Here is an 18,875-nt window from a genome sequence, read left to right as displayed (position 1 = left end):
TGATAAGCCCACACTACCACAAACTAGAGCTGTAGTCCTATCTACGTTTGCCTCTGCACACCCATTGGGGATCCACTGGCCTCTCTGCACAGTACACTTCTTTTTATTGCACCATATAGAGAGCCAGCTTCCTACAGTATCTGATTTGCCCTGACTGGGATTGTGGTCCCTACTTGGACAGGGACAATTTCAAACAGGGGTTATGACCATTTATGGGCCAAACGTGATAGCTGAATGTCAAAGGTATTTCCACCAACTTTATGCATATATTTGTAAATGACTGTGTACTATTGAACAGTGTGTGTACTGAATATACTTTTTTTGCTTTCCAAAGAAAAACACAGACTGGACAATCATTTATTGAGTATTTTTGATGCATGCCAGTGAGTGGTGATTACTAGCCAACACCAGCTCCCTGCCTAGGCCTTGGACTGCCCAGCTTCACGACCCTGAGAGAGTCAAGCGCTAAAATGGGTTGCTTGGTACCCAGTAAGGGGGTAATTGTGAACCTATTACTTGCACAGGCCTCACATCCTGCACAACTACTAGCCCGGTTGCCTAACAAATTCCCTACTTGTACAGTAGTTTCTTGAAAAAACTGCTATCTGCAATGTGCTTACGTTTATGGTCTTTCTTATGCAGACGATAATAGTAGAAAGTATTCAACACTCATTTACTCCTGCTAAAAACTAGAGCCACATCACCAGATGCCCACTTCATTTCCACCCTCTGCTAGTGGAAATTTCACCCCCGAATCAAAAGGGCAGAATATGCAGTGCCAACTGTTAATAAATGTCTAAATATTTCAAGTAATGGATTTAACTGCAAAAAATACAAGAAATGGTGTCCCAAATAAATAAGTAGATGCACCTTCATCAGATCGTAACAAATAGTTCAGCGTGGGTTGCTCATCCACGTGCTTAAAAACGCTATCAAACTGATGCCAATATTGTTAGGGAACCTTTTTTGTTCCCGGAAAATCCCATCGGGAACATTAGACAAATGTTTCGATCAGCATGACCTCTATTCCTTTATTTTAATTAGGAACAGATCATAAAAACAGTTTACCTTCCAAAAGCAATCCTGGTAGTTTATTACATAGTTATGGCCTGATGTTTTCTGCCAAGGCGGATTCTATCAAGTTAGACCGAGATTTCACAAACCATATTGTGCAGACAGAAATTACCTTTCTAATGTTTAGAAAGGACTTCGATTTTCCACGCTGAAAGGCTTGTCAGAGTTCCTTGAAACTGGAGGAATGGTCAAAATAGGCAGGGCTACCACGAATGGTGAATAAATTAGCGGGGCAGCTTCGAGGACTGCTAAGCATATTTACTGTCACAAACTAAATAACGCTGTTCTGCCTCGGTGTGACCTATTCGGGCAGAAAAAAATTGGATTTATGAATACATCACCATATCAGAAATAATTTGAGAACATTCCTATCATTATTCCGACTTGGCAGTTACTGTTCAGAATAATTCTCAACTTTTGTACGTGAAAAATAAGTTGCATAACTCAGTTGGCACATAGTAATCCTGAGACACAAGGCGGGCCTGTGAATCACTCATGGAGTACCTATCCAAGTTGTGCTCGGTCCACCCTCGGTTTTATTCTAAGGCAATGAAAGTGCAGCTGGGAAGCTGTGGGGCAGCCCTTCGTAAAGAACACACCAGCTTCCCTAAATGACACATAAGGCGAGATGGGGGTAACTAGGTAGCCTGGCCTTCAACCCATGCTAACTACTGACGCCGCCATATGGCACAGTGTCTGTTCTTCTGCATCACTGGTATACTACATTGAGTTTTGTTGTTGCCTTTGGGTCTTGCAGCCCAATTACGGTTGAGTGCCATGTAAGTAATTGATACATTCAATAATGTGTTAGGAAAGAGAGAAATACCCAGGGTAGCAACTCTTGAGAGCCAACAGTCAACAAATGGTGGTGGAGAAGTAAGTATTCTGATTTGACTGGTCTTTGTGAAACGGGTGTAGCTGTCTCTTGAGTGCTGTCAAGTATTCACATCCTCGCCCAGCATTGTCCTCTCCCTTTCTCCTTCCCATCTCCGTCGGCATAAATCTAGTGCTTAATTTGTGCTAGTTGTTTCCGGTGCGGAGCACCGGCACTTCTTTTAGAGGGCCGGCGCTTATTTTTCTGCTTAAAGCATTTACTGCGAGCAAAAGACACATGTGGGAGAGACGGAGGAAAAGAAAACGAAAAAGCGTCACAAAGAGAGAAAGGAGAAAGCTGCAAGAGTGAGCTGAAGGGGCAGGGAGTGGCTTTAAATAGATTGAAGAGGCACAGGTGGCTTCAGGATCACGCTGCGTCAGTATTTCGGACATTTAAATGCAGCAACCGCATGTTTAAGAGGGGGCTTTGGGCACCGGCAAGTGTTTTATTTACAAATTAAGCACTGCATAAATCCCTTCTCTCCTGCACACTCTCCCTATTTATTTGCCTCTTGTCTGCTCTACCCCGCCCTCCACCTCTCTCTAAACCACATCTACAAAAAAATAAGGGCAGGAATGCAGGCCGTGCTCTATACTAATCAGCCAGACGTCTAATCCATTCCAGTGCTCGTCGAATGGATTAGAAGAGTTAAAATGTGTTTAACTATCCAGACTTCGGTACCAGGCTGAATAGGCAGGAGCTGCAGTTTTGTCCACAGACACCTTCCATTTCCTGCCAACAAGGCGATCAGGCCGAAGTTACGGTGCGGATGAGGGCTACTTCGGTCCATTCCCAATCGTGCACACAGAGAATCTGCTCCGAAAGTCCACACGGCGCTGGGTCCTGCGTGCTTTACTGCGTCTACATCAAAATAGGTTTCTTCCTCGAGTCAAAAAGAGAACGAACAAGAGGGAGTGGCAATTGTGCTAGCCCCCTCTATCATTAAATGTGACCTAAACTGTAACACTTATGGTAATGTAGGTAGAAAATGATCCAATGCCGGGTTCAGATTGCGTTGCAGCGGCCTGGAGTATCTGACTCATTTCACACCCTCTGGGCTGACTCATCCTCGGCTCTCCCCCACGGTGAACAGTTCGGGTGAACAGTTCGGAGAGTGCGCTCCAGAGTCACCAAGCACCGCAGGTCCCTTCCCACACTGGCCCCGGCTCCTCCCCCCGGGACTCGGGAAGGTCTCTGCCCGACTACGGGCATTACCATCATTTCTCACATTTGATTTCCTGTTGGGCTCAGGCACTGGCCGCGCTGAATTAATTAAAGGCCCTCGGTTCACAACCATGTGAAGTGGTGCATGGAGGCCCCGCATTTTTGTGGAGATGGACGAGTTCTCAAGGCAGAGCTCAATGCAAAAACGGTCGGTCTGGATTCAGCACTTAGGATCACAAACATCAGAGTCTGACTGCACGGAAGCTCCAGCCGTGCACCACCGATCAATGAATGCCAGTGCCCACTCGCAAATGAGGCAGCATTCCAAAAACACACGCCTGCGTCATTTGAAAAGTTGACGGCCATATTCATTTTTAGCCTAGTTGCAATAAAATAAAAGCCAAATCCCACAAACTGCATTTAACATTTACAGGCTGCAAACTCTGGCGCTGGCCACCTTTGGTCTATAAACACTAGAGGTGGGCAAGTCAAAAAATAACAGGCAAGGGCAGAACCAGGGGTTTGGTTTGGCTCAAAGCCACAACACGAGCAGAGCCCGCAAACAGAATGTCATGCAAGTTCTTAATGATGTTTTTAGGTCACAGAAATTGTGTATATTGTGCTAAACAGGTGTACAAATATGCTGTTAAATAGCAAAACAGTGAGAAGAGAAACATAAGGTAACTCTGACAGAAGTAACGAAAAAGTTCGCAGTAATGTAATCTTACAGACAGCAGTACACCCCACATAGCGAAAGACAATATACAGAAATCAGCTACTGCATATCACACACCATCACATAAGACAGCGACTACACAGCACTGAATAGGTAACTGCAACACAGCAAAGAGGGGAGCACCACAACAGCAGCTGCACAACATTTACATTACAAGTGACACAATGGACAGCAGCTACATAACAACGTCAACGGCGACATCACAGAATAATACAGACGACAGCAATGTGTGATAGCCCGGCGTGACACAACAATCAGTAACTATGGAACATTCCTAGCTGCGGTCTATGCTATGTAGCTTCGGTGTGACATAAAACATACAGCAGCCAGGAGGACGTTAAGGCTCTTCTGGAGTGTAGGCATCGACTATGCAGCATGTGCAGTGGCACCGGGGCCAATGTTCTGTTTTAAAGCGGCCCCCTGCACCCCACATGTAGAGGCAATACAGTGTGATGCCTGCAGGAGGCCCCCTTACACTCCTGCTACCCATACCACCTGGGCCCCCCTACTCCTACTGGTCAGAGGAGCTGCGTCCGGCCCCACGTCCACCCCGCCCTCCCACTGCAGGGGGCCATCGCGTGAAAAGCCAGCAGCAGTGAGTGCGCTAGTGATGGTGGGCTACCACTGAAAGGGCTGGCTTCCTACACCGGATTTTAGTTTCCTGCCTTCCAGTTCCCTTAGGTAAACTGCATTTCTCTGCTGCGGCCAGCCCTGCTGGGCTGTCCTGGAGGGTGTTGATAAAAATGCATAAAGTTTCTGTTTGCCATAAAGAACTCAAAGAGAAACCGGTTTTAGGCCATCATCTTCTCCTTTCACAGGCCTGGGCGCTTCAAAGTGAACTGCAGCCATTTAGAAAAAAAACCTGTGGTAAACATTAATGGACGGCTGTGGTGCGATGCAAAAGGGCGCGGTACAACCAATAAACAATAAAAACAACAACGTCTTCTGCCGGCCCCGGTCATCACACACCCAGGAGAGTTACAGCCGAGCCTGCAGGAACCCTCAGCAGGGTGACCAGATGAACAAAAACCCTGGACAGACATTGACACAGAAATAGGACTAAGTGTTGACACTGCACTGCCTATAGATATATGTGTGTGTGTGTGTGTGTGTGTCTGTGTGTGTGTGCAGCCATATCGAACACAGCACAGCATGGCCAAGGAAGTCTAATTTTCATGCTACCGAAACACACACCTCTGCAGCATGAAAATTAAAGGCTTCCTCGGCCATGCTGCAGTGTGTTGCAATGGGAACTTTGTTATTCTGGCCTGGGTGAGGGGCTCTGCAGGTGTTTATTTGCCCCCTCCCCCCCCCCAATAAATCTTACTGCGCTGCCTGAATTAAATCAGGCAGCACAGCAGGAGAGTCTTTTAAACAAAACTCAGGGTCGGTGTGAATGTGAGCCTTCAGAACACAGCGATAAATGTGTGTGATCGCCCAACTTTCTCCCAAAACCGGGACATTTGTCTATTTTTAGAACAAGAGTCAGACACCGGGGACTCATCAGAAAACTAGGACTGTCCGGGCACATCCGGGACATCTGGTCACCCTAACCCTCAGGTAAGTGCACAATGCAGTGCACCGCCATCCTCAGGGCACAGAAGGGTTTGAGCAGCCTGGAGTAGAAGCTCTACCTGCTAACGTTGTCTCACGCCTCACTTTTCGCGTGCAAAAGGCTGCCACTTCTGAGGTCAGCCTACTAGAACTGCAACACAGGTCTGTGTTCATGGGTGTGGGTGGTCTGTCGCTGATCCGATATCACACTGGGGAAGGCGAGAGCAAACCTGGAGACCACCTACCATGGAACCTGGAACATACATACCATGGAAGAGGCAGGGAGTGCACAGACAGGATGGGCTTGGCCTGTTTTGGGTTTGAGGGTCCAAGAGGACCTGAAGTTGAGCCTCGGTCAGGCTCACCTACCTATAATAAAAACCCAAGATTTAAAAAAAGCACCAGCATAGAAAGCGCTTACACCTGTACCACAAATTAATTTCTCAAGTCGCGGGGCCTATTTTGGAAATAAATCATGATTTGGTCTCTACCTCTATCCTTTAATAAAAGTAAAATTAAGAAATAGGGCATTAAACTCTGCTCTGCAACATATTTTGCATTAAGGACACAGCTCAATAGGCAGATCATCTGCCGTAGCAATCCGTGCGTGTAGAGCTGTTCACAGGTTTCAATCCCAGAGGGACCAGCTACAAATCTCATCCTTCCGATGTCAATAAAATGAGTATTATTAGACAGGGGTAACAGCAACACCGGTTATTTACAGGGTTGCATAAGGGAAAAACCGTGACAATAACTGCCACATGTAAACAATTTAGTTATTGTTCAACAGCGCCAAGTCATGCACATGTAATAGAAATGTCCTTCATGAAGAGAGGCCTAATGCGGCTTCATGGAGCGTTGGGAACACGCCTTGGTGCTCGCTGTCCTGCCAGGGGCAGAGAAGGGAGCTCTCACAAACCTTCACACCCAGCTCTTTAGCTCTGCTAGCTGCCCTGCCAGGGAGAGCGAAGGGTGCGCTTAGAAGCCTTCACATTCAGGAGCTGAGCACCTCTTTAGCTCTGCTAGCTGTCCTGCCAGGGAGAGCGAAGGGTGCGCTTAGAAGCCTTCACATTCAGGAGCTGAGCACCTCTTCAGCTCTGCTAGCTGCCCTGCCAGGGAGAGCGAAGGGTGCGCTTAGAAGAGCGAAGGGTGCGCTTAGAAGCCTTCACATTCAGGAGCTGAGCACCTCTTCAGTTCTTGTGACTGTCCTGCCACGAACGGAGAAGGGAGCTCTCAGAAACCTTCAAACTCACAGCAGCTGACCACCCCTTCAGCTATGCTTGCTGCAGTTGCGCTCCGACGTGAGTTCATTAAAGCACACTCCCCTCCAGCCCTGAAGCCCCTCTTCACCCCAGGCTGGTGCAAGAGTTCTAGGCTTGTTGGCATGTAGTGAGGCAGGTGTGAAGTGACCAGGAGCAAGCAGCAAGTTCTCAGGCGCAAGACATTTGGTCACCCACCAAAGAGGGTGAGATGGGAAACGGAAATCCAGGAAGCTCATCTTCAATGGTTTGGGAACATATCGTGGCTGTAGAAGAAAGGGTCTTGCATTCTGTAGAGGAATGAGGTACCTTTCAGAAGAGGAAATCTCTTCACACTGCAATTACCCTCCAAACCGTATGCAATTGACAAAACTACTAAGAACAAACTAAAATATTAAAACTATATTTTCTCTATTTCCAAGCCCTGTGGTAGCCATTACTCTTCGATCAACTGACTGCTCATCTTCAAAAACCGACTTTGACTCAGTTCTGTTTGGGCAACCTTGGAACTGCCCGGAATGTTATCCCAGAAGACCGTTGCAACGGCGTGCTAACAGCAAGTTTCAAATAATAATGCAATAACACCGACGTTTTGTAATGCTGTATTTTCAGTGTTAGGAAGTGACCTAGGAGTGGAATATGTTGCACTAACCCATAGTAGAAAGGTTTTAGTTATCCTCTTGGGTCACGTCAGAGAGTTACATAGCCCTAATTCAGGTTCAAGGCTAATGGGGAAACTGTGCATCAGTGAAACAGTCAAATCCACAGACAGATGTTTACAAAATGTCCCAAACATATTAGTTTAAGAAGAGGCTTTTGTTTGTAGGTGATCATGGAGAACTGATCTTTTCCTTGCCACAGAACAACAAGAAATGCCCCACTCTTGCATGGATTGATTCGGTTCAATGAAGCTATAAAGCAGCTCCCTCCCTGTGAGAACTAAGCTGCCGATAACTCCTGCACGATCCCTCATTGAGGAGCGCAGGGCAAGGGATGCACAGAGGATCATGGAATTGATCTCTTCTATTGCACCTTACAGTGGACGGTTTTTCCATCTTAATACTCAAAATACCATTGTGATTGGTTTGCATTAATCACCCATGAAGCTTCCTTACTCTTCAAGCATGCCAATTACGTCAGATATGAACATCAAGAAGAGTACACCTCTAAAACTTTGCTCAACATCTTCCTCAGACACAGTCACGTTTAAAGTGATACTGCCTGCAGAATATGACACTGTTCTATGCTTTGGCTTGTGTTCAGTCATTCAGCAAAGCGTGCACCCTCAGTGACAACTCCCAAACCTGCTTGGTTCTGAGGCACAATCCCTAGATAAAGGGCTACACCTCAAGATGAGGAAGGCAGCCTTTCTAATGCAGAGTCAAATACATAGCTTGTTAATGCAGATTTGTATATTGCTCTGTTGCTATTAGTATAACTGTCAGGTTCAGATATCTTTAGGCTGTTGTTTTGAGCATTCTGCAACAAACATGAGCAAGCAAGATCATCACTGGGGCAGATGTAGTTATTCTTGTGTGTAAAGGATTGGTTTTAAGTGTGTTGTAATTGTTAGTGTTGTTAATGTATGTAGTAGGAGACCTTTACTAATTTGGGTATGATGGATTGATATGTGCAGTTTTGTGAGGGCACGTTTGTGAGGTGACTCAGGTTACACTATTTTGTTAGGCTCAACAGTATCCTTTTAAATCAGTCTATTGTGATGTTGGTTTAGTGTGTTACATGCGGTCTTAGAAAGGACTATTGCTTTAAGAAGGAGTTGTGTGTTGTGAGCTAAGCAAGGTTCAACTTAAGGTGCAGCTGAACTGTGTTGGTAAGCGCATGTTGTCCTGGGTGTGTTTTGTTTGAGATTGCGACTGATTACTATTTTGATTGGTACTGTTGTAAGCTTGGTTATACATAACTATACGTAAAATCAAAGTTGTACTGAATGTGTGGGTAGTTTTCTGTTGGATGCTGGTTCTTTCTAGTGCAGCATATTGTTTGTGGAAAGCAACTTTCAGTACCAGTCGCACCCACTCAACTCTGCACTTTCCAGTGCAACTCCAGGAGGCGCGGATTACTGAGGGTGATGTTTATTCTCATGCATGCTGCTGGGAGACTATACAGAATATCTAAACTGCGTTGGATGAGTGTAAACTCCTGTCGTATGTGTCATGTTGAGGGTTTTTATTGATTTGTGAGGATTACTGTTGTGAGTGGAATGACACCAGCCTATATGGGGTATCTCAACAGTGTGCAATGCATGCTTGGTGTTCTGGTAGTGTTTCTTGTTGGGCGTAGGGCTATATTTGAAGGTGTTCCGCTAATGGGTAAAACACTAGATGGGGAACTTTGGGTAATAAAAGGAAAAGCCATGCAAGACTTGCACCACCCTGATTCCTCATGAGTCACAAGCCATACCCTCAAACATACCCAAGAAGCCCTGTGCAGGCAAGCAGTCATGCAAGTTGTTGTGTTCTCATTGAATGCAACCTTTAAGGCAAAAAAGCTCATCTGGCGCGGCCAGCATAGAAACCAGAAGCACACAGACATTTCCCCTAACCCGAAAAAAGGACTACAATGCAATTTATAATTTCTGTGCCTTAGATTCCAGTATGGCATCAGTGAATGCCTTGAAAGATTAGTAGTCAAAATTGGTAGTCAGTAGTTTCAAAAGTAAACTATGAATCTTTTGATTTCGGAGACATGGATTTGATCTTAACCTCATTTAATAACCGCGAAAGATCATTCCCAATATGAAGCAATACAAATCAAAAAAATAAATACTTTACGTTTTTATATATTATAGTACCACCTAGTCAATTCCGACCAACAATTTGCAAAACAGTTGCCAAGTACATGGGAAACGACAATAGACTATCATTCTGATCTGCTCGCGAAAAGCTCTTAATTTACATGGCAAGTTAGACATTAAGGCAGTAACGCTATACATAAAAAGGTAGCCTCCTGTCTTCTAATGAGGCACTGTGGGCTAATGAAGTAGGCAATATCAGCTCCCTTGACCGAACACAAAAGACGTCGGCGAATGTCAGCTCAGAACAAGTCCTAACATGTCAGGTTATCCACCCCCCAGTCTAGCTGCTTTGAGACTAACTGCAAAGTGTGCAGCAAACCAGGGAGAGATAAGCAGGGGCTCGAGCGTGCAGAAAGCTGCGGGCCTCCGCCGGTTCCAGGGCACAGGGGGGGGGTACCTGATGAGTGCAGATTACCCGACAGATTGGAGACGGAAGCATTTTTAAGATTCCCACACACATCCTGATCAAAAGCACTTTTACAGACAGTGCACAAACATGTCTGCTTAAATATGCACTTACCTATGTTTTTCAAGTTCATTGTGCGACGACCTGTTTGAATAAAATAAACAAGTTTAGGTCACGAAATGTCACCTACATTATCAAAGCAGGTCATGTCACATCGGCAATGTGAAAGATGCCGCATACTCCCAAACAGCCCGCTCCCTAGGCACCTGGCTTTGAGTGAGGTCTCTTGTAGGCTGGTAAACCAGATTATGGTAAATATGAGCTAACAAAATAATTTAACATAACAGAAGACTCGGAAAAGAGGATTTAAATCGTCAATGAAGAAATTAGTAAAATGCAAATCTTACAGTATTCCCAATATCATTTTAAAGCTACGCAAATCAATTAATACACACGAATTTCCTACAAACTGTTTTATTTGAATATGTACCCATGTGTGGCGTGTGTATGACACTGCTGACACGCTCATACGGTTCTACGCGCTGCACATTACGGGCTAATACAAATAAGTACGACTTTGGCGAACAATTCAGAAGCGTGGCAACAAAATAGATTCTGTTAGTATAAAAACATGTATTTTGTGGGTCATTAAAAGGCAAACTAAATATCCAGCAGTCTTTGTGTATAAACAGCATAAATGTATATGGCTCTTTGAGCTAAAAAACCTCTCCTACAATAATTAGGATAAACTCTTTTGTTAACTGGAGAATCAACTGAGCAGCTAAATGTGTATTGGGAGGAGTCTGCAGGCATACCATTCCATTTCAACTTAATTACAAGAATGGATCAGTTGCTTCTCTACAAGAGTCATTCCAATGTGCCATATTGAATCTCAAGCTGTTTTGGACCAAGGTAGCTATGCAGTCATGATAACAAGGAATAGAGGTCTGGGTCTGGAATTGTCCAGGAACAGCTCAATAATTTACATGCTTTCCGTAGAAACTGGTTAAGTGCAATAACATAATTAGCATGCAATAAAAGAATGTTGCATTCTGATTAGCTATGAGAGAGGGAGAGTCCACAAACGGGTAGGGAAGTCCAGTACTATACCTGTGTGTTTGTATATGTGTTTGAACTTGCTTACATGGGGGAACACAGGAAAACTGATACAGCCTGTACTCAATCAAGAGTTGGTGCCACGGTGTGATCCAAGAATACCCAAGTCTAGTCCCCCTGACATCCACTGTGAATAGATCTGACGCTGAGCCATGTCTACGTAAAAGCTCTGCGGAAAGATCCTCATTCAGGACTGTGGAAGCTAATGACACGGTCTTCAAAGGAACAAGATGCCTGAACGGAAGCAAAATCAAGTAGGCCTCATCTGTCACCTACCACCCAGTTAGGTGGCTACAAAAAAGGAGTGCAATAAGGGTAACAGGTAAGGGAGGGTAAAAGGGAAGGTGGTGGAGGACAGGCCGGGAAGCTTGTGTGTTGGGGGTGGGTTTATGTTTTTCAAGTAAGCAAGATGGAATGCAGATAAGCAAATGTTAGGTGGGGGGCCATCAACCGGTCTACTATTGAGCATAAACCTGTTTAACAGTGGAAAGAGCTGGCTTAACGAATAGGAGTAAAAAAAACAAATTCCTTATAATGATGAGCAAAATGATAAATGTAGTTGCAGACCATTTCCTAAACTGACCAACACACTTGCATGGGCTGGTATATTAAACTATCTCAAAAATGAAAACTAGAAGTTAAGTCCCTCCCGCAAGTCTGAACCCCCAGCTTCTGGCCTGCCTTGCTCTGTGTAACAAGATCTCTCTCTAGCAGTGGCACTCTCCATGTTCGTGACAGACACCCAAAAACCACCATCCTATGTGATTCTCTTGTTGGTGTGTGATGTTGTCAGGAGGATGCTAACTACCAAAAAACGGAAAACAATAACAATGCCCACACAACGAAGGGAAATCAGGCTGGATGCTCCTGTATTTAGAGTTGTATAATTTAAAAGAGGCAGTAAGATGGGGCAATGAATACCATACACAGGAGACAAGCTTAAAGACAACCAAACTGCACCAAAGACCAACAGATCTGAATGGCCAGAATAAAGAGGGGCTCTGGAAGACTTCATCTGCCCAACCACATTATTCATCCCAGTCTACTCTCTGCACCCGCTTCAGTATCCACTCCAATGTGACAAATGGGAGTGAAACACAAAGAAAGAAAAAAGGGTCAATTGGAATGCTAGTATATACCATGACGACTGAGAGTTCAATAGATGATGAGGAGGAGGAAAACAAGGCAGAGTCAGATGCAAGATGAAGAATGATGGTCACCTGAAAAAGGGAGCTAAAAGTGAGAACCAGGATTTAGGATAAGTCCCAAGAATGTAGAACATCGAAGCTTCTCCAGCAAAAAATGTCCTGATTCACCTTAGGCAACATCAGGATCGGACAACTAACACTTTTGCAACATAAATGCATCAGAAAGAAGGAGGTGTACTGGAAGCACAAACTAGAACCACCCGATGTTCACAATGAATGATGATCTGAAACAACCAAAAGTGCCTCAAAGGAATTAACAGGATCAAAAGATAGGCAAGAACCAGAAGTTAAAAAGCTGAAAGCAGGCAGTGATGAAGGTAAAAGGCCACACAGAGGTGTAAATTAAAATGCTCCTCAAAACACAGAACTAAAAGGAGAGATATCAGATTACCGCAACTTAACAAATCCATAGTAGCTCAATTGTCAGAATTGTCAGGAGGCTGAATGATAAAATCAGCGAGATACTAGCAGAATGGGCAAACCAAGAAAGACTACAAGGAGAAAAAGACTTTATGGAAAAAGACCTTAAAGATAACTGTGAAGATCCCCTGATATCATGCTTACATCAGAAATATTATCGATCTGCTCTGTTTATTTAGGGCTTCAATTTAGCTTTCCTGGTGCATTAGAGCATCCAGGGCACAAGGTCTACACCTTTAAATGAAAACAAGTTTTAGAACATGGCTAGCCTGTACCAAATACATTACACTTGCGTTTTACAAAAAGTGCACACAAGTAGTTTTTTTCTGCTGAGTGAATACTATATTTTTACTCAAACTATTTTGCTGGGAGGATACATCAGAAAACAACACTCCTATCCAGCCATCCAAAGCAAAGTTGTTAGCTGTGGGTGATATAATTTTGAATGGGATCTGGTGAATGTGTATTTGTTTCTTTCGTAAGATACAAATGCATTTTCATGTACTGGGATCCCTTTTGTATTAACATGTTAAAACATCAAAATAGCTGGATAACAGTGCCACAGAATGTGTTGCATATTTTGCTTAACAAATTATTTCACTAGTGATGGGTGGTAGGAATGACACACAATCATACAAAGAGAAGCCCGGTATGTGATGCTATTGTGGCACGTGAAAATAAGAGAATCCAAACACAATCTCATGGCACCAACGACAGACACTGCCACCAATGTTTGTCAACAAGGTACCACCCAAAAAGAAATTAAAAATACTAACCCAACTCAGTCTTCGTAATCTGTGCAGTAGCATCACAATATTAGCTAAAATAATGAAATGGAACCATTCCAGCCAGACACAACAATAACAGATGCTACTGGAAAAACAGAAATGGACTCAGACAAATACCAAAACTCTTGAAGAACTCAAGCTTATTAGAGATAAATTGCCCTTTCCTGTTTTGCCTTCATATTTAGATTAAAACAACGATGAGAGGCTCTTTCTCCTCTCATATGTGCCATTACTACTGATTTTAAGAGAAAATCTTCTTTGAATTTTAAAGTAAACAGTAAAGGTTATAAAACACTTGGTATGTCATCTGTTCTAGATAAGGACATGAAAAAATGTATCAAAAGTTCATGAAAAGTTTAATACCTGTGTGCCAATATTATTGTAGCACTTTCAATCCTGTTATAATTGAAAGACAAATGCAAACCAGTTCTCATTACGTCCTTAGAATCACAAAGAACCACAGAGTCTCAGGAGCACATTTAAATCACAAAGAGGAAAACGCACTAAGGTATCAAATGGACTTTAAATCCTGCAACTGGTCAAATGACAATCATTTACTAGCTGGCAGACGACCCCGCCCCGCAACATGAGAGCCATTCAACCACTACTCAGTTCTGAAACTCAGCTCATAAAACATTTCTTTGCTCACCTACAAGCAACCAAAATTCATATGAGGTACAAAAGACTGATAGAGCTTTTCTGTCTGGCAGCTATCCATTAAATATAGTATGAGCAGATTTAAGGATTCCAAAATACCAACGGCCAAGTGGTGGTAGTTCTTAAAAAAAGCTGCAGAATGGGAACATATATTAAATCGCAAGCTTTAGAAACATACGTGGATGGAAATTTAGCTGCAAGCATTCATATTTGCGACAACAATCAAATGCTCAAAAACACGGAATTAAAGGTATCCAGAGATTCTAGGAGGATTTTTACACCAAAGCTTTCCTAGCAAAAGACAAGAAAAGCCAAGAACTAATGAACTCCACAGTTCACAAGACACCTCTTCTTGTCATAAGATACTGCCCTAAGCAATCCTCAACCACATCCTCTTCAGAAGAAGGCCACTTGCATTTAGGTGGTAAATTGACAGTGGTAACAATCTTGCGCCCCTGTTGATAAAAACATAGATTAAAAGAAAATATACTGGAATTATGTGATAAACCTTGAATAATATGACAAGGAGTTAAAGAAGGTGATCTCAGAAATTGGTCAATTTCTCCCCCAAATAAAATCAGGCACCAAGAATAGTATTCATTCAACCAAGGAAAATACCACCACTTTAAGCTACGAAAACCTAAATGGTCATTGGAAGCAACCACCATGTCCAGCCAAACCTGCAAAACAAAGGTAATACTAAATCTTAGTTTCACGTTGAATATGTGCAGAAGAAACAAAGCACTGAGTCTGCAATGCAACTGCCGTTGAAACAATGCTACTCAAAAAAAAAATCCTGTAAGATATCCAGGTCTCAAATGTGCTTGATCTTCAACCAAGAAAGACTTGAAGACTCCACCAAATCTCTACAAGTTAAAACAAAACACAAGTTTATATGGATATCATAAAGAAGTAATTAGATACAGACGCGGACCAAAGTCTTGAAAAATTAGAATGCTGCAGAACTATACCTCATATGAGAAACACTTTTTACACAAGTGTAGTAGATGCTATTTCTCCAAATGTTTCATCACATCATGATCGACTGGCATCATTGCATAAAACAAGAGCTACTGGCACTCTCATTGCAATCTGACCAATTAAACTGTTAAGAGACAAACGTGAAGGACTTCAGCAAGGTTTCTGAAACAGCAGTCACACGGCAGACAAAGCATTTGTGCTACACCACTTAATATAAAATATGCAGTGGAAAGAGGCTACAGCTTCTGATCCTTGAAAGATTTCTCATCTCTGTGAATGCCTATCGGAGAAATTAAAAAAGGTGTTTTATGTTTTAACTAGTGGTCCGCTCCCCCCTTAACATTTAAAGAACTTTCCAGAATGTCTGCTCAACTTATGCCGAGATGGAACAAGGCTGTATACAGGACAACACTTTAGGGCAAGAGACTGTGTATGAAAACCCCTTGACTACAAAGAAAGCAATCTATCAGTGTAATCGAAAAACATATATTAGAAATATTTAAAATAAAACAGATTCAATATGTTAGAAACATGGGGAAAAAGAAGGATAACTGCACTGATTATACAGCTGCATACAAAAATGCTTTGAAGGATGAAGCACATTCATCGAACGTGACCCCACAGATACCCATCACATCTTCTCCCTCTCCAACTCCTGCCACAACTCATTAACACCATGATCCTTTGCAATCCTCCTGCTTTTTTTGAGGGAATGTTTTTCTTCAAATACTGTATTAAAATATTGCTTTTTAAAATTTTGGAGCGCAATGTTGACATTGCTGACTGCACTATAAACCTAAAACTAATTGATTAGCACGGGCACATTCCACACATCGCTATACTTAATGACGCTCCCAACTGTTTACGTGGTGCTTTCATATGGTAATGTAAAGTTTTAGAGTTTCTTGTCATCAACATAATACTTTTTTTCCTGTCACATAAGGCAATGCTTAAACTATTCATATTGTTTGAAGGTTCACTCGGATGAAGCCCCTAAATGAAACATGATTTTGTACAAAAAAACCTTAATATGAATCAATTGTACCAAACCAGACCGGTAATCACAACACGTGATGAAATTTTCCTACTGCCTTGTAAGCAGAAGAAAAACATGGATAATGTGGACGTCATGTAATTATTGTCACAATGGCACCCTGTGTAGATATCTATAATATGAGGACTGTAACATCTAGCCACAAAGCTACTCAATTAGGGATTTGGTAAAATGGAGGGGAGTTGTTTCTAGCATATTTCAACATCCTTGTTAAGAGAACACACCTTGTTCAGCGAGCCAGTTACCACAAGCACAATCCAGAGCTAAACTAAAGAGTTAACTCACCAAATGCTAACACACGACACTCTGATATAGACCATTGACAAAGCCCTTGCCTGATAACAATTATAGATATATCTGGATTACTTACAGGTAATCCCATTATTCTAATTCTTTCCTCCTCATCCAAGCTCTTTAGTATGCAGAGGCCACACATATGGAAGCCTCACTTCCCTGTCAGCCACTTCCATAGATCATGTGTTCCTCTCGTAGCATGTTTTATTACTCCCCAGGGCCCCAAAAAGGGTACCTAACATGCAGTTTTTCCTGGGTATAGCTATCCAAGCCTCAATGGAAGCTGCAACCAAAAGGCAGAACAGCAAGAATAAATGCCTGGGCATAGGGAAAAAAAATAAGAGGAATGGGAACACTAGCTTCAGAACTGCAGTCAAGGGAAAACCAAACCATAATGCAACACCCAGTGCACTTTAGGCCAGTGGTTCCCAACCCTTTGACTTCTGTGGACCCCCACTTTATCATTACTGGAGCCTGGGGAACCCAACCGAATCTTTATTGGAATCCGGGGACCTCCCACTGAGTCATTACTGAAAGCTGGGGACCTTATCTGTTAATATTGGAAATGGGCTTTCTGCAGGGTCACCCACAAACTTTTTGCCTTCCTCTTTCTCTTTTTCTGACTTCATTTTTGCTGGCTTTAGGACTCAGCGCACTTTACCAGTGATAATCAGTGCCAAAGTGCATATGCTCTCTCCTTAAAACATGGTAACATTGGCTCATACCCAATTGGCTTATTTAATTTACTTGTAAGTCCCTAGTCAAGTGCACTACATGTGCCCAGGGCCTGTAATTTAAATGCTACAAGAGGGCTGCAGCACTGGTTGTGCCACCCACATAAGTAGCCCCCTAACCATGTCTCAGGCCTGCAACTGCAGGGCCTGTGTGTGCAGTTTCACTGCCACTTCGACTTGGCATTTAAAAGTAATTGCCAAACCTTAAACTCACCTTTTTCTACATATAAGCCACCCCTAAGGTAGGCCCTAGGTAGCCCATAGGGCAGGGTGCTATGTAGGTAAAAGGCAGGACATGAACGTGTGTTCTATATGTCCTGGTAGTGTACAAATCCCAAATTCGTTTTTACACTGCTATGAGGCCTGCTCCTTTCATAGGACAGCATTAGTAGCCAGGTCATATTTAGTATGGCCAGAATGGACAGAAGTATGTACTGTTGCAGGAAAGGGGTCAGGGGTGTTATTCAAGGTATTTCCTGATTCCCAAGGTGGACGGTCGTCTAAGGCCGATCCTAGACTTGAGGATTATGAACAGAAGATGTTCTTCTGAACAAAAGGAGGGATGGGGAGGGAAAAGAGGAGGAAACTCCTGAAAGGGGAGAGCATAGCCCTTTTCCACAATTCCTAGCACCCACAAGTCTGCTGTAATTGACCTCCATTGCTGCAGAAAAAAGCTCAATCTTCCTCCTACAGGAGAAGTGTGACTGATAAAGTGGGGAAAACTAGGGCTGCTTCTGCTGCTGTCCACCCGAGGAGGATGAAGAAGAAGAAGAGAGCTGCTGGGCTGGACCTCTAGCCCTGCCCCTACCTCGCCCCCTGAAGGCACGATAGGGCGGGTTGGCAGGTTGTTGGGCATACGATTGAGATCTACGAAAGGCAGAGCCTCTAGCAAACCCTCGAAACCTACGAAAAGGCCTGTACATAGTAGCAGAAGGGGTCTGCAAACCCAGGGACTTAGCTGTAGCCCGACAGTCCTTAAACCGTTCAAGGGCAGAATCTGCCTTGTCCCCAAACAGCTTTTCCCCATCAAATGGAAGGTCCATTAACGTGGACTGTACATCCGACGAGAAACCCGAAGACCTTAGCCAGGCATGCCTTCTCGTAGCCATCGATGTTCCCATGGCCCTGGCTATAGAATCCGTAGTATCCAGGCCAGATTGAATAATCTGCTGTGCAGCAGCTTGCGCGTCCAAGAAAAGGGCCCCAAAAGATTTCCGCACTTCCTGTGGCAGATCTTTTGCCATCTCCTTCGCAGAGTCCATCAGGGCATGAATGTATCTGCCTAGCACACAAGTGGAATTAGTAGCTTTCAGGGCCATGCTACAAGAAGAGAAAATATTCTTCGAGGATTGCTCCATCCTCTTGGATTCTCTATCTGTTGGAGCACCAGGGAATGTACCATTCGCAGATTTCGCGGAGCATGATGCCTGAACCACCAAACTCTCCGGAGTCGGGTGACGAGAAAGGAATGATGGATCTCCTGGGGCACTCCTATGCCTTCTCGCCACTGCCCTGTTCACCTCAGGAGATGTCACCGGCTTTCTCCACAGGTCCAAAATAGGCTCAGTCAACGCCTCATTAAAAGGTAACAAGGGGTCAGCACTGGAGGAAGAAGGATGAAGAACCTCCGTGAGCAAGTTAGTCTTGACTTCTGCCGAGGACAAAGGCAAATCTAGATAGTCAGCCGCCTTCCTCACCACAGCATGGAAAGAGGAGGCCTCCTCAGTAAACTCCCCCGGAG

The 18,875-nt window shown here is 43.7% G+C and overlaps 1 protein-coding gene across 2 annotated transcripts in view; it reads right to left on the bottom strand.

Moving 5' to 3' along the window:
- Positions 1 to 18,875, bottom strand: part of MXD4 (MAX dimerization protein 4) — a 232,712-nt gene that overhangs the window by 126,846 nt on the left and 86,991 nt on the right. For both annotated transcript variants that reach the window (XM_069203732.1, XM_069203722.1), the window contains one exon: positions 9,997 to 10,026. In XM_069203732.1, coding sequence (XP_069059833.1) covers positions 9,997 to 10,026 — 30 coding nt within the window. The remainder of the gene's footprint in view (positions 1 to 9,996; positions 10,027 to 18,875) is intronic.

This window comes from Pleurodeles waltl, chromosome 1_2 (genome assembly GCF_031143425.1).
Source record: "Pleurodeles waltl isolate 20211129_DDA chromosome 1_2, aPleWal1.hap1.20221129, whole genome shotgun sequence".
NCBI classification, from domain to species: Eukaryota; Metazoa; Chordata; class Amphibia; order Caudata; family Salamandridae; genus Pleurodeles; species Pleurodeles waltl.
The sequence above is the reverse complement of the archived record's forward strand: the minus strand, read 5'-3'. Positions and strand labels throughout refer to the sequence as shown.